The sequence below is a fragment of the Rhipicephalus microplus genome, unplaced genomic scaffold (assembly GCF_043290135.1).
Source record: "Rhipicephalus microplus isolate Deutch F79 unplaced genomic scaffold, USDA_Rmic scaffold_15, whole genome shotgun sequence".
NCBI lineage: Eukaryota > Metazoa > Arthropoda > Arachnida > Ixodida > Ixodidae > Rhipicephalus > Rhipicephalus microplus.
The window spans coordinates 6,897,383-6,912,122 of record NW_027464588.1 but is presented as its reverse complement, the minus strand read 5'-3'; the positions used below and the strand labels follow the sequence as shown (position 1 = coordinate 6,912,122).

Sequence of the window (14,740 nt, the reverse complement as noted above, 5' to 3'; positions counted from 1 at the left end):
GGCACCTTTGTGAGAGAGCGCCGGAGGAATAAAAACAAAGTTTTGGGACTGAAAAAAAGCAAGCCAGGGTGACTCATCTAGGGCTGCTGGAAGGTGGCAGACGTGACACGTGCCTTCAGCTACGTGTCACGTCTGGCATCTTCCGAAGGTTGATTTGGTTGATATGTGGGGATTAATGTTCAAAAACCACCAAATGATTTTGAGAGCGGCAGCAGTGGAGGACTCTGAAAATTTCAACCGCCAGCGGTTCTTTAACGTGCACCCAAACTAGCACACGGGCATACAGCATTTTCGAAAATGCAGCTGCCTCAGCCAGGATTAAATCCCGTGACCTGCGGGTCAGCAGCCGAATACCTTATCCCCTAGACCACTGCGACTGGGCAGCTTCCGAAGGTGCCCGGGCTGCTTGTCGCAAGCAAGAGGTGCTTGTCGCAAGCAAGGGGTGCGAGAGAAGCACGAGGGAGTTCGAGACACGAATGAGGCAACTAAAAATGCAACACTAACAAGAAGCAATGGGTCATAAGAGAGCACAAGAACAAGGCGGAGGAAGCCACCACTGAGGAGGATTCAGCAGTAGTTTCGTGTGTGTGAATCACGAGCGTGCGTCTCGCCGTGACAAAGGCTACTCCTATTCTGAACTGAGCAGGCATTCATAACCACAAGGAGCAGAGACGTCTGTGGTACTATCCCACCCTTTCTACTGAAGGGGAGCAAGCAGTGTAGAGAGAACCTACTTCCCTGTCAAATGTCAAAGATGGTGCTTACAACTAAAAAAATTGGTCCCGAATCTGGATGTTAACTGCAAATGTCGTCGAAAAACGATAGTCTTGCTTCTGGAGAGAGTGAACAAAATGTTTATTCAATGTTCTGCGCAAGAAAATCGGTGAATCGTAATCTGGAGGTTCTGCATTAGAGTGCCTCGAGCGTGTAGCTGAGGCGAACGAGCGCATCGAGGCATATTAGACCCGAGCGCCATCTAGCAGTTATTTTCGAAAACGAAGGCGTGCGCGCTTGCGGAGAAAGATGTGCGCCTGTCTCTGAAGTGATAAGGTGTAGAACGCAAAGTGACGGGCAGGTGCTACCACCGCGTGGTCTTAGCAAAGTGTTGGAAACACTTAACTTTTTGAGCATCGCGTTGCACTGACAGTGCAATGCGATAAACGCTACAGTACTTACAGTTACTTGTGTGTGCCTCTTCTAGTACGAAGGCACACATACAAAACATCGACGTATTGTTATGGCACCTCAGATATGCGTAATAATTGCTTTTTCATTGACAATCGCATAACTATGATTGCTGAATCTTAAGCAATGTTGGCGGGCAAAACAGACAAATGTACAGACAGACAGATCAATATTGGTGGGCAAAACAGACAAATGTACAGACACAGACCAAAATTTTTCCGCCGAAGGTCCCCAAGAAAGACTATCGTCTGTCAAAGTGTTTGCAGACAGTGACAAGGAACTTTATAGCACTGCCTGTGGCCAAGAAAGGCAAAAAACCTACAGCACAGCCCGTTTGTCTTCTCGGTCATTTGCAAAAGTGCCAAGCACGTGAGTGCGGGATTGAGTGTTTGGTGAAATGGTGGGCAGAAGGGGCAAGGTTAAGTAGAATGCGTGGATTGATCATTAAATCATTTACTATGAGCTTGGGACTTAAATGCAACAATATTCATTAAGGAATCCCGAAAACAAAATTTTACCACAAAATTCGGAGAGTACAACAGCCTACGCACGAAAGAGTCAGAGGGGGGGGGGTGCCATGTCTGCCCTATATGCTCAAAGAAACATGCTTGTCCCACCATTGTTTAAAGCACAGGATTAGGCCCGTGCATGTTTTTTGGCAACGGAAGCAGAGAAACAGTGGTCTTGCATTGAAAGAACAGCTAAGTACCATTTTTGCTCCCGGAAAGTCGGGGACCATAAACAGGCCGCTGTGAGAAATACATCGTCACTTAATTTTTATTTTTGCATAACTACAAAGTTTAAACTGTTTTCTGTCAAACTTATATGGTGGGGCGTGCATCAATGAGACATTGTATGGCTGCAATGACTTGAATATACAGATGAACACCTTTATAAGGCATGCTCCAGACAGCGATTTTTGCCTTTTATATGAGGTGTCTCTTATAAACAGGTACCTCGCATGCGTTATTAATGTCAAGAAGCATGAACAAAACGTTGGTGTACCTGTTGGAAGTGCATCTACAGGCAATGAGTGTGCTGGCTTCCACTCTGAGTCGTTATGCTCTGCCAGTGATACAGATGGCTTTATGTGTTGTGGCAGCTTTGAGCCCTTTTTGGTCGTGATTCCTTCAGCCTGAATGTCGGCAATTTGCTGCTGGCAGTAATGAAACAAAGGACCGGCAGGAATACCTGTAGAGAGTGACGAATGTTTAGATATCGCAGATAAATCTGGATACTCTAAGGGTGTGATATCTACAATTTACACTTCTGATGCCAGAACAATGTGAGAACCTTACCACGTTCGAGTTTTTTAAGCTGACAATGGCAATGCATACACTGGGCACTGATGATTACGACTGCCAAGATATGCGTCGCTTTGCGCAGCTGAAAGAGGTCAAATTTCAAACTAATTGCTGCTCATAATTGTTCAGCGAACTGTGAGCGTGGGAGGAAGACACAGACAAAGCAAATAGGAGGCACACAGCACGAGCGTTCGTGCTGCGTGCCTTCTCTTTGCTTTGTGTGTGTGTTCCTCCCACACTCCCAGTTGGCTGAACAATTATGAATTACCAACTATCCCACGTTTCCATTCTAATCGCTGCTCACACTCCTTGGAAGGATCCCCCTTTTCTCACTGCTTAACTTGTTAATTTTGTCATGGAATATGATAAACTTGTGAATTTTCAGGCATTGGTAGCCGTGCGATGGGTGACCGAAAGTTGCTCCAAAAACTTTGTCAGATACTTGAAGCTTGTTGTAGCAAGGCACTCAGCAAAAACTTAGCAGTAAAATTTGTGTGTTACAGTTACAAGTGCTTTCACTGGGCACATATCCTATTCCTTCAGCAAGGTTTTTTAAACTTAGCCTTCGCATTAGGCGGAATTGGCTGATTGATACATCTCGCCAAGCGGCAAACGAGACCACTGAAGACCACTTCGACGATCGAGACCGCTTGGAAGATACTAGCTCTTTTAGCGATATCAGTTTCCATAACGATCGCAAGTGGTTGTCAGATAAGAGATGATCTTGCATTACATGCTAAACTCTACCACCTACCAGTAGCCAGTTCATCAAAAACATGATCCCACGAAGTTTTATTGAATCACTTAAAAATAATAGTCTGGTACAGTGGAACCATGATTATACGACTTTCGGGGACCATGCGAAATTGCAATACTTGTATAATCCAGGCGTCCTATCATCAAACTTGTATAAGCCAGTGCGAGAAAACGAAACTGAAACAGTGTTGCCAACAGCTTTCCATTGGAAGAGTCGCAGTGTCATCACTATCACATAATGGCGACAGACCATGAGTTCGCGTATAATGCCTTCGTGCACGACTGAGCTGTGCGCATTGCAATTTGTTGGCTTGTGAAGTGCAACTAGTGATTTCTCGCTATTATCACGAAGAAAGACATCAAGTGAAAGCAATTTTGCACGGTGAAAACAGCTGTGTCGCTTCCTCATGCGTGCGCGAGCCTGTGACTGCGACAAATCAGAGATCAGCTGTATGTCGATCAGAGCAAGTTTCCACGGATTGAAAACGTGAAAAATATCAGCTCTTCGGCCAGCTGAAGCTACTCTGTGTGGCTATAACTTGTAGGTAACTACTCCAGCCAGAGGGAACACAAGCTTATGTTTTGCACTCGTGAATGTTTAGACGACGTTTGGGTCTAGTATCCTTTCGGATGGAAACTGAAAGTTGTCATAGGCTGCGGGGTCCGCGTAAAACTTTGTTATATAACCAAGGGTTATTTACATTGCTTCTATGGGGATTTTGCTGGGACCAAACAGATTCGTTGTAAAATGCGGGTCGTCGCCAAACCAGGGGACGTACAGTCGAAGTTCCACCTTATACATAACAATTGGGCTCAATATAAGCCCACGAAAATTCATATTCATGGAAGTATACCATACTAACTAAAGCACCTTGTGTCTAAAACAGTCTTCTACTCAATGGTGCAGAGAGACTTTGTTCCGTAGAAAAATTCGATTTTGCCATTACCTGATAGAAAATTTCTTTAGCTTTCAAAAAATTTATCCCACTTGGGTACTCACTTTTTCAAAAATAACTTTTGGTCTTTGGGCTTGGAAATGTTGATAAGAAATGAGCACGTATTTTCGTGTGGTCTCTGCATTTCTCTCAAAAGGATTTCAGAGGCTTATATACCTTTTATCAGGAACTATATAGAGCATAGGCAAACAAAATTCTAATGTGTGTTAACTAGAGTCATTTAGATAGATGCAACTAGAATCTGTAGCATACATGCATTTGAATTTTAGTATATAAAAAAATGACATTCCCAAATGGCAGTTTTCATGCATTAGGAAATCCAAAAACATAAATCAAGCTTTTGTAGTGCAGTCACAATTTAAGTTACACTTTAGCAAATTTGCAATGCTCTGCAGATAGCAAATTAGAAAAAAATAAGCTAGGCAGAAAAAATAAAAATGAAAAATACCAGTTGAAATGATTTTGATCCCCTGTGCCAAGCTGCATCTGTCTTTAAGATTCCTTGCAAATTTCATAGCCATAGCTTATATTACCACATTACAGCCAAATTTTCTAACTCATTTTTAAGGTTTCATCCCAGCTTAGAGGGACACTAAAGAAAGACTATTTTTCCCACGAAACTCTTTTAAATGAAATTGCTGCTTAAATGGAACAACTGCTGGTAATATTTTTGGTTTCGTATTTCAATATTATAACCCTGTTTATCTCTCAATAAACAAAACTCCTCCTAAAGGAAACACATTTTCCTGGTCCTTTCAGGTTTCATTTAAAAGGAGTCTACTGTATCAGTAAAGTACAATTTCACATTCCTGAAGACACCATTTAATCATGAGGCGACAGATTGCAAGTGAGAAAAAGCACGAAACGAAAGTGAAGGCGTAGGAACCGCCTTGCCATTTCCACACCAAACACCATCACTCGGTCCTGCATAGCTGTTAATCGTTTTGAAATCGGTGAAGTTACGGGCGGAGGCTTCAACGAGAAATTTTAAAACAACACTTCTACCTCGATTTCGTCTGCTAATGATGAACTTACCAATGCAATACTCGTGACATCACAAAGTTCCTAAATTTTATTAATCCAAACCAATTACCAGTTTTATTCAAAGGTCCCTTTTAAGAGTTAAAATGCCACCGTCATGCTTACACCACTAAGCCACCACAACATGTTAGGGACAACGACAATAACTGCTTACTCTGTCGAAGCGCTCGCTCTTGCTCAGACTCGTTGCTGGCAGCTGTCCGCACAGATCATTTGATAAGACGCGGCAACTGTGAAACCTGGCAACCGGTAATTTCCCTAGGCTGAACCAGTGATCGACACTGATCTTTTGTCGGTGCAGCTGCATGGCCTGCAGATGGCCATCATGAACAAGCTCAGCTTACAGGAAGCACAAGATGCTTACAGGCAATGTGCTTGCGAGAGAATTCTAATATTGCACCCATTAGCTGCTAGAATTCTGGCCCTCCGTACACACAGTGGACATATGGAGCAAATATGAAGCAGTCTGTTCTACTAATTTACCCTTCACTACCGAACAAAAGTGAAAATGCTGTTATCTATGCTGACCAGTGGTACTGAATGCATCAGCAAAAATCAATAGTCATCTCATAACTCTGGGATGCCAAATTATGTCTGCATCCCGTGCTTACAGCTTTTAATTTACCCTTAGGCCGATATCTACTAGATTCCTTGCAGGCTCAGATAGTAAGAGCGATAGTCCTCGAAAGGTAGTCCCAGGTTCAAATCTGGGACAAGTATGAATTTTTCCTCTACTGCAGAACTTTCAATAACAGCGACTTCAAACCGTACAGAACCTGCTCACAATCCCCGCCGCAAAACACGTGCCACAGACGCATATGCTGTCAATCGACAGAGCAATCAAGAGCGGCAAGAGCAAATCGGTCACCACGTTTTGAGCAGCAAACAAATGGGAATCCCCACCCCATGCAAGCCCTAGCTGACGTGTCAAAAAGGAAGCCTTTGTAACTATGTGAGGAGAACTATGTTGTTCTACAATGTCCAAGGCACATCCGACCACTCCTAGCTAGAGCATGACACTCTGAAATAACTAGTTCAATATATAGCAATATTCGAGAAATGCGGACAGCTTTTCTTGCACCTTTTTGCTACAAAAGAATGAAAGGCTACTTTTTTTCTTTCGTGCCACCTATGTAATACTAGAAGAAACCCTAATTGAGTGCCCTTAATTCACGTTAATTGCACCAAAAAGCCAGACCTGTACAGAATGTGCCGCAGGTTAAAAAAAATGTTGAAGTCTTAAAACAATGCACACACACAGACTAAAAGAAAAACTCAACGACGGCAAAGCTCTACCAACTCTCACAAATTCTTGCACAGCTGTAGACAGCTGTCAAGACAGTAGTATGCAAGTCATTGTCAAATACATAAATTGGGACACTCTCCACCCGTGCAACTTTTGCTTTCAACACGGCACTATAAGAAACCACCCAGATGAAGCCTTTCAAAATGTCTCATGATAGTAGACTCACAATCATGCTCGATGTCATACCACCCAACATCACCGACCAAGAAAACCTCGACATCACCATGTACCTTCAGCGCGCCTGAAAAGCCAGACAACTTGCCCATCTGGGCATCAAGAACCAGCAAACGACTGACTGCCTTCGTTAACACCTTCAATGACTTCACGAGAAATAGAAGCTCAACGAGTGTTTGGGTCTGGATGCAGATGTGGGCTTGTGAAACTTCTACAGCGATAGTTCCACACAAAACACTAGAGTGCCTTGGCACTTCAGACTACGCGACTGTAAATACCAGATGGCAGTGCAAGCTCTCAGTGAAACCATGCAGGACCTGAAGTTGTCCACAAGGAATGCCTTAAGAGGGGCTCGCTTTTTGAAAACCAAAAAATTGCAACACAAAGCACGCCCAGGGAACAGTGGTGCTTGCTCAGCGCGGCCTTGCAAGCACCACTGTTCTCTGGGCGTGCTTTGTGTGTCTCGTTTGCCATCATTTCGCTCGGTTCTCACACAGGCTCTTCAATCTTTTACCGCCTTTATGAGATGATCTTGCCCCTTGTTTACGACACACTGATTGTTGTTCTGTCGCTAAGAGTGGGCAGGGCAAAGTTTGAGACTCTGCACGCATTCTGTTCAAGAAAGCGTCCGATGACGCTCGTACGCATGGTGAGGCTTGTTCACATGCCACCGCTGGGCGACAGTCGCATAGATGCTGAGCAGCTTCTCCTTCGTCTTTTCAAGACGATGACTGCATTGATGCTTATCGCGACGTCGAGGTTGCTACGCCATCGGCGCAACGCTCCGTCGTCACAAGTGAGGCTGGTGTTGGGGTTTCGAGCTCAAGTGCGCCTAACGAGTTGCGCTCGCTAACTGCAGTGATTACGGCCTCGAACAGTGCAACGGCGTCGCCGACTGTGCATTTGCCAACAGGTTCTAGGACAAACGAGGAGTTAGCCGCGGAAGATAGCGATTGTTTTGCAACCAAACCTCGGCGCTATGCGGGCAACCAATGGCAGCGGAGAAAAACGCTTTACGTGTGAAAAAGGCTCAGGAACGGCTGCAACACAAGCAGGAAAAGCGGAAAAGAAAAAGAGTCCTAAAAAAATTTCTAGCTACATTTCAGGGTAATTTTAGACTAAAATACGAGTTCAAAACTTTCAAAGCCAGTTTTCTCAGAATGTTTTCGGCCAGTGAGGCTGATTTTGTCTGGCGATATCTCTTCAAGCGTTCATCTCATTTCTATCATATTTGTTTTATTATGTACTCTGATAAATAGGCCAAACAGTGACAAAACTGCTTTTTACATTTGTTGCATCTGTAATTTGTGATAATTAAAATTTCATTGATAAAATCTCAATGGCAAACACCAAATTTGTTGCTCTGCTATAAATTTTCTGCAAGGAATTTGAAAAAAAGGTCTCTGATGATTTTTGGATGGATGCTTTACACTACGACACAGTGAATTTCACGGCGCTAGCCCATTGATTAAATTCACAAGCGCCTGACTGAAAAACCTATGCGCACTACCCTAATAAATGACTGTAACTTGGGAACCAGTGAACCTAAATGCATGAAATTTTGTGGTTATTCAAATGGCTTTAAAATTAGACTACCCTGAAATTTCATTGGGAGATCTCAACAAACAAAAACGTTGCCCTTCTGTGGTAGCCTCCCCCCTTGAGCAGTGTTGTAGGCATTGGAGTATTGGAGGACACCATTTGCTTTATTAGGGGCTTGCTCCTTTTGCTCACGGCTTGATGTACGGCGGCTGCCGGCGTGTACACTAGTGTTGCCAGTGTGTGCACTTCTGCGGTCGCCGCTTAAGGTTGCCTCTCCGGCGATTCAAAAATGCTCACTAGATGGCAAGCTGCCACCCAAGGCTTCGGTTTTCAATGACCTGCCCACTCTTCTCCACAAAGTGGCTTTGTAAGAAAGAAAAGTGAAGAGAAAAGTGTGGCGTCGTAACTGTCTCTCTCTCAGGAGGTGACCTCAATAACACCACGCGGGGGATGAGTAGTGGAGGAGAGAAAGGAATGTTAAAGAGAGGAAAAAAGTAGGGTGTCAGCGGTGTTTCGTCTGGTAGCATGCAAACTCGCGCCGCCTCCGAACTGGGAGGAAAGAAAAAAATACTTGCCTGCTCTCAACCCCATTGAAGAACGCCAGATAGCTCCGCATCTGCTATTTACGAGCGTTAGGAATTTGACTCTAGCCAGCGGCCAGTATAGCATAAAGGGACAGGTGGTTAACGTGCCCGACAATGCTGCCTTCAGCGTACCAATTATGCGCTGGCTCGTTAACAAGCCTTCCTACAGAAATGGTCTCGCCAAGAAACGCCCCGTGCACCACCGAGTAAGCTCTTGTAAGGTCACTCACTTTGTGGATATGGTGGCGATTTTTTTTATTGCCCTTTTCTTGTAGGAGTTTAATGTCCCAAAACAAACCACCGCATGATTATGATGATGATTATGATTATGATGGAAGCCCTCGTGAACGGCTCCAGAAATTTCGACCACCTGAGGTTCTCAACGTGCACCTAAATCTAAGCACATAGGCTGGAAGCATTTTCGCTTCCATCGAAAATATGGCGGCCGCGGCCGGGATTCGATCCTATGACCTGCAGGTCAACAGCAGAGTGCCTTAGCCACTAGACCACCAAGAAAGGTTCGCTTCTATTTTCAGTTTCAAACACCAAGACTATGTTTTCCGAGAGTGTAAAGTCACATGCACTTCATTTTTATGCAACGACCTGTTACACACGTAGGTACTGGCTTGCTCAGGTTGCGAATGCCTCTGAATGTTTCCACTCCTCTGCAAAAACTCAAAGTTTTACACTGATGAGCAAGAAATGACAGATTTTCAGATTTCAGGTGACTGGCGTCTATCCCTGCTGTTTTCACTGCACTTTGAGCATTGGTCATTGGGCACAATTTTGGCAAATAAAGTGTTCCATTTTTCCAGGCTGCATTTCTTTTTGTTCATCCCAACCATGTGGCATCGTAATTGATATACTTTCAGTTTGTAAAAAATCCCTTTTGTTGTGTGATGAGACCCCCGGTGTCATGCAAGCACACTGTCCATGACACTGCGTGGAGATAGGCCTCTGCTATGCCCTTTTGAAATGAAATGAGCAGATTTTTTTTCTGGAGAGAATACTGAAACACGAAGCGAAGCTAAAGGCCATTCGGCCTGACGTGGCTTCGTTACGCGAAAAAAGTTCAGCAAACAGTGCTACATTGAATAATAATTAACACAATACAAGAAGCAGCATAATAACAGAGACACAGAAATAACACAAAAGCAAAAATAGATGACATATAGGTACAAAAAATAGGCTGCATAGACACACTGAATCGGACATCGAGGCTCTTTTCATTACATATGAAAAAAAACACATACATATTGATATATTCATATAATACACTCACATATTAATACATACATCTGCCCATATGTACGTACATGCTACTGTATATACACGCGTTTTGTACCTAAAGGTGAGAATATATGTGGAATTTAGCCAGAAGTTTATTGGAAACATGATGTTTACTTTAATCAATTATAGAGGAGTTGTTTTATGTGATATCTGAATTGCAATAATGAAAGGTTAAAATATAATTGTTCACCCAAATGATGTATAAGCCGTGGGGCACGGTATGCAATTGGGACTCTACCATATCCCGTCTTAGTAGCAGGAACGCGAAATTGTTGCCTACGGAGCGAGTATTTGAGTGCGTCTTCCGGTGCCGTAATAGTGTGGAGTTTATTTTTATAAATGTAAAGTAATAGCTTATATTCATACACCTGTCTTGCTTTGAGTATACCATGTTTTATGAATAATGGACCGCTAAGAATCTCCCTTGGGTTGCCATAACAATAATCGAATAGGCGGAGAACTTTTTTCTGTAAGATTTTTAGTTTATTTAACTTCTTCTCACTTGTAGTGCCCCATACTAGCATACTATAATTTAAACACGAATAAAAAAGAGCATAGTATATCTTTTTTTTTAAGCCAAATTGGTATAAGTGGATTTATTTTAAATATACACCCAACAGTCTTACTTAGTTTGGATGCGAGACTATCAACATGAGTATTTCAAGACAAATTTTCTTGGAACCACACTCCGAAAAATTTTTGCGATTTAACCTGCTCCAGCTTTTGCTTTTTGAAAAAGATGTTAATGTCGTCCTCGTAGGGCTTGTTAATAGGCTGAAATACTATGTACTTACTTTTAGATATATTAAGCATGAGCTTATTTTGATGAAGCCATTTTTCTAATTTGAGTAAGTAATCATTTACTTCAGTTTTAAGGTGCATGAGTATTCTACCTGTAAAAAATATGTTGGTGTCGTCAGTGTAAATAATTAATTTTGGTGACCTTGGAATGTCACACAGATCGTTAATATATGTTATAAATAGTAACGGTTTAAGGATTGAACCCTGCGGTACACCATTTTTAACAGTTTTCATTGGGGAAACAAAGTTACCCACCTTAACATAATGTTTTCTTTAAGTAAGATAACTTTGTATTAATTTAGCTGCCACGCCCCTTACACCATAATCATGCAACTAAGATATCAGAATATCATGTTTGATTATGTCAAAGGCCTTCTTCAAGTCAATGAAAAGACCTAAGGCGTAGGTTCTGTTTTTCGTGTTTTTTAATATCTCCTCTTTCTTATCTAATAGCGCCGACTCCATAGATTTACCCTTTTGAAACCCATACTGTGCTTTATTGATTATCAGGTGCTTAGTAAAAAAGCATTCCAGTCTGGAGTGTATTATTCCTTCAAAAACTATAAGTACCGGTAGAATCGATATCAACGGTAATTCAAGAATACATTTTTGGCACCCCTTTATGAATAGAACAAACGCGGGCTATCAATCCTGCTACCATCCCCGTGTGGGCATGCCAGTCATGTTGCTCATGCCTCGCTCGCGAATCGCCTTTCTTTCCACTCCATAAAACAGCCTGCAGTAAACACAGAAGAGCAGTCTCGCCGAAGCTCGGTTTATGTGTTCTCCCTCTGCACGTTCTCCCGTTGCTCTGCCTTTTTGCCAGCCTGCCACGGGGTTGCCTGCCATGCTCCTGCCCTTGTCCAACACCTTTATTTTCTACACTGTCGTACAATATTTAGAAGAAACCATACTCCCTTTCAACATGCACTTCACAGCGACATATTTTGAGAGAGGTGTGCAGCTTACCTTTAATGTTTGTTGACGAGCACTTGCTTGTCTTCTCATCAACCCTACCATCAGCCACCTGAGGAAAGAAAAATCGTAGGCACAGATGTGAAGAAGCGCATAGCGGTGTAGACCATAGGTCGGCGAACTCACTCATAAGTCGAGTCACTTGGACTCACTCAGACACAGATCAAGCTACAAATCGGGGCGCAATATTTTGGCGAGTTTGGGTCCGAGCGAGTGCAAAACACAAGATGTATCTCTCAAGTGAGTGAGTGAGTTCCACTTTTGTTTTACCGACTATGGTGTAGGCACCCCAAACTTTGCTTTTACAGTCAAGCCATCATTCCGAGCAACGTATACAGAAACAAAAAGTGAAACACTTGCTGTTGAAAGAATTTCGTAGTGCTTATAGACTGCACAGGCAGCTCAAGTGCCTATACACAATGTCTCTAATTTTTTATCATGTCACCTCCAATATTGAGCATGTGTGTGAAGACAACACACATTTAGTAGCCAGTCATTTTGCCCAGCTTTAGCAATCATTTCATGTTATCTGCAAGATAGGGGGAGCGCCACCTGCCTCTGTTATCGGCCATATGGAGAGCTTAGTTCTAGCTTAGCTGCTCACTTTCGATTGCCTCCTTTGCACTGGCGCGAAACTCCCAGATGCTCACCTTACCTGTATTTCTCCACCTCCCCCTATCTAGTACCGTATTTATACCATTGTAGATATACCCATTTTATCTAAATCTGAAATCTATTGTGGGCAGTTGACTTCAATAGAAACCAAAATTTGTTTAGTTTCCGTGGTAGACTTACAACCAAAACCTTACAACCTAGACTTACAACCAAATCTGGCACGCTGTGGCATGGTTCCAACATTAAGTTTATCTTCCAGCCGTGCCTGTGACATATACTACATTTCTTTGCATGCAAGCAGTACTTTAGGCAATGATTCGCAGAAGCTTTTCTACAGATAATCCCTGCCGATTGCCGTGAAGCTAGCTTGTCTGTAGAGGTCTGAGGTGCTGCCATGAAGCCACCATTCTAAACTGAAATTCCAGTTTTCTTCAGCGACATGGTACATAAATGTCTTTATTAAATGCGCTCACAATTTTCTTTTGTGGGTGTGTTATGCTGAGCAATTATAAAAGGTCGACCTACATTAGAGTCGACAATGAGATTGAGTAAGTACGATGACTTCATGCAACGTGCTCTTTATTGCCTGGCCAACAACATTGAGTGCTCTCAAATGTGTTCCAATAAACTTTATTCTATTGTACCTAGAACTTGTTGCTGTGAAAAATAAACAGTTCTTCAAGGCACTGGTACGTAAGCCGCAAACACGGAAGCATAATGCAAACAGCGCTGCACTCTCCCAACGATACTGTACCACAAAATGTTTCCAAAACCTTAGAGCAACAGCACAAGGAGCAAAACCCACCTGTGGTCGTTGCCGGCTTGGTGACAAGAGAAGTGCTGTGTCAGTTTTCTCCAAGACCTGTGCCCAGAACTGAAAGTGCACACGAAAAAGAATGCAGGGCTGAGTTAATAAACACATGCCACATGCGAAATTGTAGCAAGCCGAAGAGCGACAATCAGTGATGCCAACAGAACAAGGCCGAAATTCAGGCAGAGGCAGACTAATGGCTTTTTGGCGCCGAAACAGCTGCACATGTGGGTAGTGGTTCTGTTTACATAAATGCTGTATTACTTTTACACATGACCCTTGCTTTCATATATAAACTGCACATGTAACTACTGAACACTGAAAAATAGGAGCTTAAAGAGTCCTCACACACTGCTGTAAAGCTACCTTTCTTGCATTAACATAAAGCAGTGCAGTAAAATGAGCTTGCGCACAGAAAATATGGCTAACCCTTTTTAAAGTTCTTTATTGAATCATATGACATATTTAACTATACTCTGTTACACCACTTTGGTTCAGCACTACCAAAGCTACGGGGTGTAAGAAAGCCACACACTTGCTTAGCGAAACATAGCCCCTCATAGAAGTGCCTTCAAATGGGCAGGGTTGTCTAAAATTGACATTTGTTTGGTGTGTGCAATATGTTTCTTCATCGCATTTATTTCCTGAGCATCTAATTTTTGTGTCAGTTACCGGCAGTAACTATGGTTACAAATCAACATGGCAGCGCCAATGCAGAGCGACCACCCGCTTTGATTCGAATTTGCACCGGCTAAACGCCCACCGCGCTGACAGCAACAAATAAATGATCAAAGGAGCCATCAATTTGTTTGATTTTACTCCGAGGATGAAGCATCAGGTACATTTTGTCGTTATTAGCGAGATATGCTGCTTGTGTAGCCATATCTGATAAGCCTAACGCGCTGATGCCAGGGCTGTGCCACCAGGCGAAAAACACTGCATCGCCAAATATCAGACATGCGACCTCGCACAGCGTTCCGCGCGTGTCAGATGCTCTTTCGGTGAAACAAAAAAAAATAGAAAAGAAACATTGCAGCGAAAGACTAGAAGGAACGCGTCGAAAGAGAAGCAGTCACACCAGAGCCACGAACAGCGTCAGAGAGCCAAAAAGTGAAGATATCTGCCGGCACGAGCGTCTACCGATCTTCCGTCGAGCCACAAATCATATAGTTAGGACGCTAAACTTCCCGAAGCTGAAGATTAATGGCCAGTTTGACAGTATTACTTATTTTATATAGTCCATAAACCACCCACGTTACATGCAATGAGCGTGGGAGGACAATTCAATGAGCAGACACAGCGCGGATGAATACATGTAGAGGGGCTGATCGCCTGTCTCATTGGCTGGGGGCCCTGCAGCCTTCACAGTGCTGAAGGGAACTTCTGAAACAGAGTATAGT

The 14,740-nt window shown here is 43.1% G+C and overlaps 1 protein-coding gene across 3 annotated transcripts in view; it reads right to left on the bottom strand.

Moving 5' to 3' along the window:
• The window catches only part of LOC119185594 (uncharacterized), a 98,626-nt gene that overhangs the window by 70,637 nt on the left and 13,249 nt on the right, over window positions 1–14,740 (bottom strand). For 2 of the 3 annotated variants that reach the window (XM_075883142.1, XM_075883143.1), the window contains exons 5-7: window positions 13,335–13,403; window positions 11,909–11,966; window positions 2,191–2,376 (exon numbers count right to left, since the gene is read on the bottom strand). In XM_075883142.1, coding sequence (XP_075739257.1) covers window positions 2,191–2,376; window positions 11,909–11,966; window positions 13,335–13,403 — 313 coding nt within the window. The remainder of the gene's footprint in view (window positions 1–2,190; window positions 2,377–11,908; window positions 11,967–13,334; window positions 13,404–14,740) is intronic. The other variant, XM_075883144.1, reaches the window with a different exon arrangement.